This window comes from Sphaeramia orbicularis, chromosome 4, assembly GCF_902148855.1.
Source record: "Sphaeramia orbicularis chromosome 4, fSphaOr1.1, whole genome shotgun sequence".
In the NCBI taxonomy this organism is placed as follows: Eukaryota; Metazoa; Chordata; class Actinopteri; order Kurtiformes; family Apogonidae; genus Sphaeramia; species Sphaeramia orbicularis.
In genome coordinates, this window is record NC_043960.1 from 11,357,567 (window position 1) to 11,368,146 (window position 10,580).

General features: G+C 35.6%; 1 protein-coding gene across 1 annotated transcript; it reads left to right on the forward strand.

The window, feature by feature from the left end:
• Positions 1 to 3,619: 3,619 nt before the first annotated feature.
• c4h1orf52 (chromosome 4 C1orf52 homolog) lies at positions 3,620 to 10,051 on the forward strand. Its single transcript, XM_030131776.1, has 3 exons — positions 3,620 to 4,063; positions 5,860 to 6,070; positions 8,039 to 10,051. The coding sequence occupies exons 1-3, from the start codon at positions 3,761 to 3,763 to the stop codon at positions 8,191 to 8,193; spliced, it is 669 nt and encodes a 222-aa protein (XP_029987636.1). The 5' UTR covers positions 3,620 to 3,760; the 3' UTR covers positions 8,194 to 10,051.
• The last annotated feature ends 529 nt before the right edge of the window (positions 10,052 to 10,580 follow it).

The following is a 10,580-nucleotide window of genomic DNA, read 5'->3' on the forward strand; positions in this document are numbered from 1 at the left end:
TAAAAGTAGATTCCTACAATTCAACATAGTTAGTTAAATAAGGAAGTATCAGTGAGTATGATATCCTCATAGTTCAAGAAGTAATGCTGAATATTATAATTTAAAACCACTAATAAGTGAATGACAGTGGTAAAGGCTTCAGGACTACAACATAATGTTGAGATTTTTCTGAGTTTTAACAATTGTCTCAGATGAAAATTGAGCTAAAGGGAATGGAAAAGTTCTACCAGCATGTAATGAGCACAGCTGATTCTTTCAACGCCCAGGTGTTCAGTGGAAAAAGCAGTAACCATGGGATTAATTTTCTAGACAGCAAACAATTAAAATCCAAAACATGTTCAGAATAAAAAAAAAATGGTGCCTTTAGGTGTTACAGGAAATGCAACAAAACATCTGATGGGAAGATGGTTCCTGTTGGGAGCATTGGATGATGTACAGTAGATTTGTCATGTTAATTTGCATGAAAGAGAGAGAGCGAGAGAGAAAACATGTGTCCTCGCTGTTCTCTTTGCTAACAGTGAACAAATCACACACTACAGGATCACCTCAAATGTGTCCAGACCTGAGTTAAGCCTATGGCTGAAATAAAAACATCCAAGATATTATGAATGGCTTGATTAAACAGACATGTGGGGAGGTGAGGTTTTCCACTTCCATGAGGAATTTCTCACATCATGGCCAAGCTCTGTGGTGATGATGTGGAAGAGCCAAACGAAGGGCCCATCGCCAACCTTCAAAATCTACAATTGTTTATTTTAAGAGTACCCACATCCAGACCCTTAAAGCTGGTGAAAAGATGGCAATTTGATTGAAAATATAGCTCAGCTTGCATAGGAGATCCAAGTTATGTACTGTATAGACACATCATTGACTTAGAATCTGCATTTTCCTGAAATGATTGCGACAGTCTGTCCCGTCAACTCTTAAAACAAAAGAAACAAGTAGAAACAAGTGAATTATACAAGTTGTCGGCATAGAATCTTTTTCGATTCTAATTGTTTGATCCAGGAACAAAGACCTTTTATGTAATTATTTATTCTGAGTTCAAGAATAGAAAGCCAAGGCACACGCTCTGCATTTAGAGTTTATTAAGATGCTCAAGGATTTGTATTGAGGGCTTATATACGATCAGTAAGAGTTTTATTCAGTCAGTTGTTCTGCCAAGTAAAGATACGTTACAAGGAGTCTGTCTCAAGAGTTAAATTGGAGTCTTAGGAGGATCACAAAATAACATAGAGCAGCAGAGTCAGGGGAGGAATTCCTTCTTTAGCTTTCATTTAAGTCCAAAAAAATGTCTTTTGGGTCCTGTCGTTGCCTTGCTGTCATTGGAAATATACCAGCCAGCCTTTGTCAGGTTTCAGCTTGACACAGTCATTAGTAGAAAATAAACATGAAGATCAAGCAAAAAAAAAATCTTTGATAGAGACTGTAATAACATTTGATATATCCTGACAACCGCATGAATGTCTTACTTAGTTTCACGGGTAGCATTTTGAAAGGACTAAAAGGCTGTTTGTGGCCGCTCCCAAGATAAATTAGTCTGAACATGAAGTCAAAAAGACAGTTTAATTGGATTTGAAGACATCTGTTGGTGGCAAAGATAGATAGGCAAGTCAGTCATTCATCAAGCCTACATTGCAAACCCACTTAACATTTCACTACACTTAATGCTGCTCTGCTGGTGCACTGTAAATGAAAACACAGCCTATGACAAGCCCACAGAAAAAGGAGACGCAGGACAATCAATCACAAAGACAAGTCCGAGACAGAAAATGAGTGACCAGACATTTTTAGCCCCAGAGTGAACATGTTCTCGTACATTAACCTGCAGCCCTTAGGATCTGTTCGGACTGGACTTCCAGTAAATCTTGTCTCAACTCTCCTCCAGCTAAATATGCGAAACGTCTCATTTGAAGCATCTGCATTGTGATTATCGACCAGAGAGGGAAGGTCAAAATAGAGGGAGGAAGCAGGAGTGATATTGTGTGTCGTATATCTGGTAGATTTATGTTTCCTTGTCGATCCTGTGTGCTTCAGTAGGACTTTGACCTGTGCATGAGGGCAAAGCTTGGCCCCTCTAAGTCTGGCTAAGTTAAAACCCAACACAGATTTAAAGTTTAGGCTCTCTGAAGTGCTCTTAATCATCAGAAGAAGTTCAGCAGCAGGGGAACATCTGAACCTTTTAGTGTTTACAAGTGCTGGCTTGGGAAATGTGGTTGGCTTCTTGTGCATACATCTCTAATTTACTAACTTACTAACAGACTATAAATTTTGCAAACATGATGATTGAGCAACTATTGGATAGAGAATTCAATGTGTTGTTTTTTTTTTTTTGCTTTGATTTTAGGGAAGGGTTTTTTAGGGTTTTGTTAAAAGTGTAGCCAGTGTGTGACAAAATGTGAATCCTTCTTAAAGATTATTAGTTTTTGTCCTCCAGATGTTTTCTGTTGCCTGGTTGTATGATTTGTTTGATTATGCTTCCATCTAGTGGTTAAGTAGCCTTAGTGACTCTTCCCATATGTCTACATCATCAACAGAAAAGTGTTCAAATTGTTTATTAAAGGAAAAAGTATGAATATGACTCTATAAAATGAGAGTATAGAAAATCAAAGCAGCTTGTTTTCACCATAGTGACCATGACCTGACTTCAAAAAGAATTTATTCAACTTGAGAAGAGGGAATTTTTTTCAGCCTATAAAGGAACATTTCATTGCTTTTTTGTTTTGTTTTTTTTATTGCAAACATTAAAGATCTACAAATTAAAACACATTTTTGCTTATAATCTGAAAAATACATGTAAGTAGTGGAATGAAAATAATAATATTTGACTATGAGATCAAAAGTATAACTATAAGTGAATTACAAGTTAACCAAAGTTACCTAAAATTTATACATAACTACAATAGTTAAAGAGAGTAGTTTTATCAGTGTTGCAGTGTGATGATAAACTATTAATACCCTTCTTCTCATAAAACTGGTTTGAAGATTGTTAATGTAATGATTGTGATGTATAACAAAATCATTTCTAAAATCTTTTATAATGCTATCTTAAGATTCTAAGAATTAATGAAAGAAAACGTAAAAATAGATTTAAATTTTCAAATTTGACATTTTACATCTGTGCTAGTATAACCATCTTATTAACTCTTTCTATTTCATGACTATTATGGTATTACTATGATCACTAATTCATTAAACATACAGTGTGAGACAAATATCACAAATACAGTTCTTGGAAAACACTTTTTCAGAAAATAAAACTAACATATGTAACATCAGAGCTAAGTAGCTCTCCATGGTTGAATATTATTTTATGGCAGATAACCCACCATTGAAATGAATATTTTAGTAAAATAAAATAAAATAAAATAAAATAAAATAAAATAAAATAATAAACTTTATTGCAGACACAGGTCCATAAACCAAAAGCACACAACATACAGAATAAATAAAATAAAAACTAAACTAAACTAAACTAAAATAAACTAAACTAAACTAAACTAAACTAAACTAAACTAAACTAAAATAAAATAAAATAAAATAAAAACAGCCAAATGTTATACTCGGTATAGTCCTTTAGTGAAACGGCTTTACGACAGTCGTCACGGCACCACTTAACGGTTTACGATTGTTTTGGAGGTTGATTCAAAATGGAGTAGAGCTCCAATGTCTGTGTAAAACCTCGCAGCATATTTGCATCTTATTGTTGCATCCAGGTTAACCTGTTTGTACTAATAAGTAAAGTACGACCCTCAGGACCATGACGGAAGAAAAGAAGTCCAGCTCTTTAGGTTTCTTTTCGAGCTACGATGATTTAAGCGACAGCAGCGATAGCAGCGACTCAGACGAGGAGGGAGAAAGTCGTAAGAAGACGAGCCAGAAATCCGGCAAAGATGCTAAGGACGGCGGTGCTCAGGAACACGGAACCAAACGTTCGTCCTCTGGGGCTCCTTTACCTAAACCGGACGAGCTGTTTGGATCTGTGTCCAAGCCGGCTTTTCTCTACAACCCGCTGAATAAGCAGATAGACTGGGACAATCTGATGGTCAAAGCTCCCGAAGAGGTAACATGAAACTCAGGCTAGCTAGATTAGTTACCTGTTCTAGATACTTAAACCACAAAGCTATCTGCGCTACCGGTAATTAGATTAATTAGATTAAGCTCTTTTCCACCTGTAGGAAATAATGGAGTCATAGTATGTTATAATGATGAGAAATCTTCCTTTAGCTCGAAAATGTAGCTTAGCTCATGAGATAAACTCTTTTCTGTTACTTGCTGTTTTATTATTATATCATTTATAATGTTTTGCTGTATCTCATAGTGTTATCAGATAGCCAGTCACAGTTATGAAATATAAGGTTATTATTATGAGACTAAGTCATACAATAGGACTTAATCATAAGCAAAGTGTCTCGTTTATATTATGATATAATCCTCTGGTTATGATCCTCACATTGAGTACCTATGCAGAGATTAATAAGAATGGGTGCCTTACAGAATTACTTGCCTGCTGTAATAAAATCTTTATCTGCATTTTGTTTGATTCCCATGGTATATATTTTCCTTTATATATACCACAGTCTGGCCAAAAAACCCCAAAACAAAACAAAAACTTAGGAAATTGTTAATATTCTTCAGTTACATGTTCTTTTTTTTTTTTTTTTTTTAACCCTAACTGATGCAGGAAGTGGCTTTTCATTTCTTAAACAACCACCAGTTTACTAGAGAGCGAAAAGACTGGACTGTGTTTTAGCAGAAAAAAGTCATACAGTCTGATGAGTGTCGGGTACATCAGGGTGAAAGAAGAGGCAGATGAACTGATTACCCATCATGCCTAGTACCTACAGTACAAGCATGTGGGGGCATTGTTATGATCTGGGTTTGATCCAGTCAGTCAGATCTAGGTTCAGCAACATTTCATCTTCAAAAAATGATGGAAATAAATGTGACATTGTATAAGTTTACTGAAATGATCCCACAGTGATGTAATCAAAGGCAGTTGTTATTATGATAGTCATTTTATAAGTAATCTTTATTATGTTCAAACATCTCTATAATAATGAGCCTATTGTTCTTAGAGATGTTTTATTAAACTGCATAATATAATATTCACAAAGCTTGTTTTACCAGCAACCCATAACTAAAATGTACCATTTTCCAGTAACATTTTGTATTTCTGTTCTATGAGTGACAAAATGGCTGTAATTGATTTAATGTTGATTGAGTGATCTGTAACCATTCATGTCACTGCTGCCATCATACATGTAGACTGGCAGTATTTAATGTGTAGCTGAATGCCAGAATTAATTCTACAGTAGTTACTGGATTATTGTTAAAAGTTGGTCAGTAGAATAAAAAAAAATATCATAGACCAGCGATTCCCAAATGTTTTCATCAGACCCAAAAGATGAACTCTGTGTCTTCTAGGGATCCCAATTTACAAAATTGATGGTGATCTTTTTACTGACTTTTCCAAACAATGTTAAATTAAATGCACTTTGTTGGAATGTGTCGGAAAGCTGATGTCAGTAATTGTTTCTCACATGTAATATTAATTAGGCCACAATAAATGTCATTTGTCTTTTACATCTTTTAATGGTGTTTAATTTTTTGTTGTCTTTTTTAAACTATTTTCTTTTAATCAGTCTTTGTGCTTTTTTGTTTTGCTTTGGCTTGTTACATCTTTTACATATCTTTTACATCTTGCATCTCGTCATATCTTGTATCTTATCATGTAACTCTGTTTGGGAAAGGCAGACATCAACGGTATATAAATTATAACTCATTCATGTTAGATACAATTTTCATCACCTTTTACTGTCTTTCTCTTATACCAATTATTTCATCTACTGCTTGTAGCCTCCCAGAGAGTTTAAGCCATGGAAGACAAATGCTGTACCACCTCCTGAGAGCTACGCTGCAGAGCCAGAGAAGAAGAAGGGTCCTCCTCCGGGCATGGATATGGCTATAAAGTGGTCCAATGTGTATGAGGACAACGGGGAAGATGCACCACAGGCTTACACTGGCAATGCAAAGTTCCTGCCTACAGAGGAGCAACTGTCTGACTCAGGTTGGTCAAAAATGTGTTGACTGAAGTTTACATCACTGGTTAGAGATGGAAATGGACAAATGCCTGGTGGTGCAGCCATTAATTTTGGTTTATATCAGAGGTGTGTCTTCCACTAAAAGCAGCTGTTATATAGACAAGTGCATCTCAGAAAATTTGAATGATGTGGAAAAATGACTACTACTGGAACCTTAATTTCCTGAGGGCTCTGCCCAAAGGCTCATTGAAGCTCTATCTAATCTAATCTAAAATTAGGTTCATAGGTTATCATTGAGGAAGTTCCCAGAGTAACATATTGAAGCATTTTCTGGCAAGTTGAGTAGAAGACCATGGTATAGAAAGATGTTAAAGTGCAGTATGAAGAGGGACCGCAACATCCTGAAGAAAATTATGAAAAAGAGCAAGTTTGAAAAAGAACATTCAGAGGCTGATCCTTCAAAGGCCATGATGTAAAGATGACTACAAGAAATGGGATGTATTTCCAAAATATTGTGCTTTTAGCTTCTTCGCTGACTGGCTAAAGACAAACTAGATTAAAGTGTTTCTATATGGTCAATTGTGTTTTCTTTGTGGAACATTTTGTTTTTAATTTCATTGGTAATATTTGGAGATACGGTTGTTCAGAAATGTGTTTTAAATCTTACACATTGTTGCCATTTCAGCATTTTAGAAATGTCTAAGTATGTGTCCAGAGCAATCTAAACCATGGATGCAACGTGAACTTTGAGTTTTAAACGGTTTGCGTTAAAATTTTTTCACATTATTCTAATTTGCTGAGATGCATTTATAAATGTGGAGGATACAAACTGTTCATCTCCATAATTATTGCCCTTTCTGCAAATTCTGTTGGAAAATAAGTATTCTTCAGCAATTTAAGAGCAATATTTCATAAACTGAATCAGGAACTGACAATTATTGTTGTTTTTGAGAAAAACGTAACACAAATACAAACAATAATAGAACAAGGGGGCAGGATCCAACATCCGAGTAGCATTTAGTCCACATGTACATCAATATGCTCATATGCCCATATTAATTTTCTTCTTTACAGTAAAATTTGAGGATATGCCTCCTGTAGGGGCACGTCGTTATTATACAAAATCAGGCCTTTACAGTTGAAACATAAATGAGCCATTTTAACCAGTTTTCAGTGAAGATATCAATTTTACTTCTCCTTTTAAATGTGATTCTCTCTATAACGTACGTATTGTAACTACATCAATCCAGTCATTTATAGTAGGTATGTCTTTTTTCAGCCATTTTCTGGTCAAGGCCTTCTTACTTGCTACTAAGAGTAATCTCAATAAACATGTATCTCTCTTTGCACACTTGAGTTCTTGTAAATCATTGAGGTACATAGTTTTAAAGTCAAAACAAATTTTAAACTTAAAAACTGCCTCCAGGAGGCCATGGGCACATCTCCAAAATGGAGCCACAGAAGGACAATCCAAGAAGATGTGAAAGTGGTTAGGCCCTCATTCTTTACATCCTGCCTATGCATATGATATACACACTGCTGAATAGGTCTGTGTGTTGGCTTACCAAAGAAATGAGGAAAATGAAATAATGGATACTTTGAAAAAAATCTAGAATCCAGATCCACATCCTGATCCCAGACCATCTTCAAAGAGAACTGGGCAAAGGTAGGGACTTGCATTGTGTAATGTTCCCAAGTCCAAATGTGCTTTAGATTATAGTTACAGATGTGGGTCTGACTGACTCAGATATCCACACCTGGTTCTTTGACCACTGCCTGACCCCCTCTCAGCCTTTTTCTAAATTTACACCCTAAGAAGATTCCTGCTGAGCCGCACCGGTCCTTTCATGTTGGTAGAATACAAATGTGAAGCCACAAAATTATTGCTGTTTTTCTTTTGTACCTATGAGCAATTTCTAATTCTAGTTTCTAATCTTGTCTCCATTTCCACTCTCCCTAAATCAACAAACCATGACCATGTTTTTGGTGATTAGATGAGGAATCGGAGAAACCAGGCGTGTCTGTCAAGAAGCGTCGAGTGGAAACCTTTCAGCAGAAGGAGAAGAGGAAGAGGGACTTGGGACAAGCCACCTCTGACAAGAATTTTGTAGAGGAGGAAAAGCGGATCCTCAGACAAAAGATAGAGTGACGTAGAACTGCCTGAAGTAAGGCATTAGTATCTAATTTCAATATTTATGTTAGGCAAAAACTGAATGAGCTGAAAGTGGTGAACTGCAAACAGTGACTGATATTTCAGGAGTATGTTGACCTGATTATCAATATTCTGTTTTCCAAATTAAAATGAATTTGTGTTTCTTTTTCTTTTTTTTTTAACCTAAACAGTTGATCTGAAACAGTAGAGAACTCCTCTGTTTGAAGTCTCGAGCTTCTAAACTACCAAAAAGATATTGCTTTAGGTTGTTATGTTTACATTTCTTTTGTACCATTGGGCATAAGTTGCAATGCAAAATTGTCTCACAAAACTTTGTAGCCTGTTTTGGCCAGATTTAAGCATATTGTGGTGTTTTATTGTTAAATTTGGTCATGTCAGTTTTTACTCACCTGCTGTTGTTTCCAGTAGGTCTGTTGTAGTTATTTCGACTGATTGGGATTATTTCAGATGATGTGATTATTTTGAATAATAGTCATAATCGTTTCCGTTCAACTTTGTAAAAACAGACCCAAGAGTGTTTTTTTGTTTCCATCACTGTTTCCGCATCATTTTGACTGGGGGGATTTTTTTAACATTTAATTTAATTTACTTTTTATTGTTATTTTTGAGAAAAAACAACACAAATACAAACAGCAGGGGAAGAATCCAAAATTCAAGTAACATTTTTGGCTGGGGGCATTTTTAATGGCATCATCTTATTCCACCTCCTTCCTCTGGTAATTTAACACCACCAGAGTGGAGAATTGGCACCACCAACTGTTAATCTGGAGGTGCTTCAGTTTTTCATCTACAAACACATGCATTTTGATGAGCAATTTTGGTTACAACATCTAAAAGACAAACAGATTAACAGTCATTTATATGTGTATTCTGACGTTTTATTCCAATCAATGTCTCTTCTTTGTTCTTAAGATACATGTATATTATTAAACTCTTGTTAAGATTACGTATCCACGCCCACATGAATTTCCAGTTTCAATGATTAGTTTTTTACTAACATGTCATGATGGTGACAGCCCTAGACTTATTTAACTGCTCTGAACTGTATTTTTAAGTGTTGGAGCCACAGCAGGTGAATAAAAATGCTTTCATGACTGAACTGAAGATTGTTTTAGTGCACTGTTTTATTTTTACATAAGACTATCTGCCATGTGTCTTTCCTGGTAAGACACATTGAACATTGGTATTAAACTTACTAACTAAAACCTAACATCAGAGTGACATCTACCCTTGGCTGTTTGTGTGATATTTGCATTTTATTCTAGGCTTTTGTGTAAATATGGATTCACCGCTGGTTGTTGACTGTGCTTATGTTGTGTTAATGCAGTTGCTCTTCATTTAAAATGTGAGTGTAAGTGTAATTCTGTTGAAATTAAAATGTAAAAAGTTGCTTGTTCTTCCTGCTCATGGGCGCTAGGTGTCGCCTTTGAGCTACACTAGAATTCACCCTGTTTTCAGTGAAATCTACTGCACAGACCTGTCTGTGTAAATGCTGGGACCCTTAATCTCAACTAGAGTCTGTGTTCAGTGTTTTGTTGTAGCGAGTGTCATTTTTCAATCAGGGAGTCTCATCTCAGTTTTCTTGAGATATTTACACATACAGACTGTTTATTCAGTCTAATGTACTGTGTGTCACACTTAACAGCACAGGTAAAGAATTAAATAACTCGGTTTATCACCTTCCAAGTTGTCTTGTAGAGATTTTGGAACATATCAGTGTTTTAATGACTTTTATTTCACTCAACAGATCAGTATGAACCTTATATGGATACTTTTGTAGTTTGTTTTCGATGAGATGTATCACTGAGAAGGCAATAAAAGATATTTTACTGTAGTAAGTTGTTTTGTTATTTATTTGGAATATTTTTTAATCACAAATTCAACTTAGTAAATAGAGTAGCCTCACCCACTTTCTTTCAGCTTCTAAAAATCTTAAACTTTAATTGTTACAATCTTTGTAAAATCTATTTGTGGTTTCGTTCTTTTTATTTCTGTATCTTGTGAAGTACATTTAACAGTTTTTTAAAGGGGGGAAGAAGAAAATTTTCCACTTTGCAACAGTTTAGTGATCAGAGGAATTCCTGGCCTATCTGTCATCGTGGGTTGACATGAAATAGAGGTAAATATGCTTCTGATAAAATTCCAGCTTCCAGGTATGTGCCTGGCCTTGTCTGAAATGCGTACCCGGTCCTGTGAAACAGCAGCAGACTGATGTTATCAGCTGTATTTATGAACAAATAACTTTCCATACTGACTGTATGAGCAATGACCGACCAGTTCACATCAGTCAGTGTTTGAGAATTGCTCATCTTGTTTTCTGTCTTAAGTGGAAATTTCCCAGAAGATCCATGTTTTGAAATATA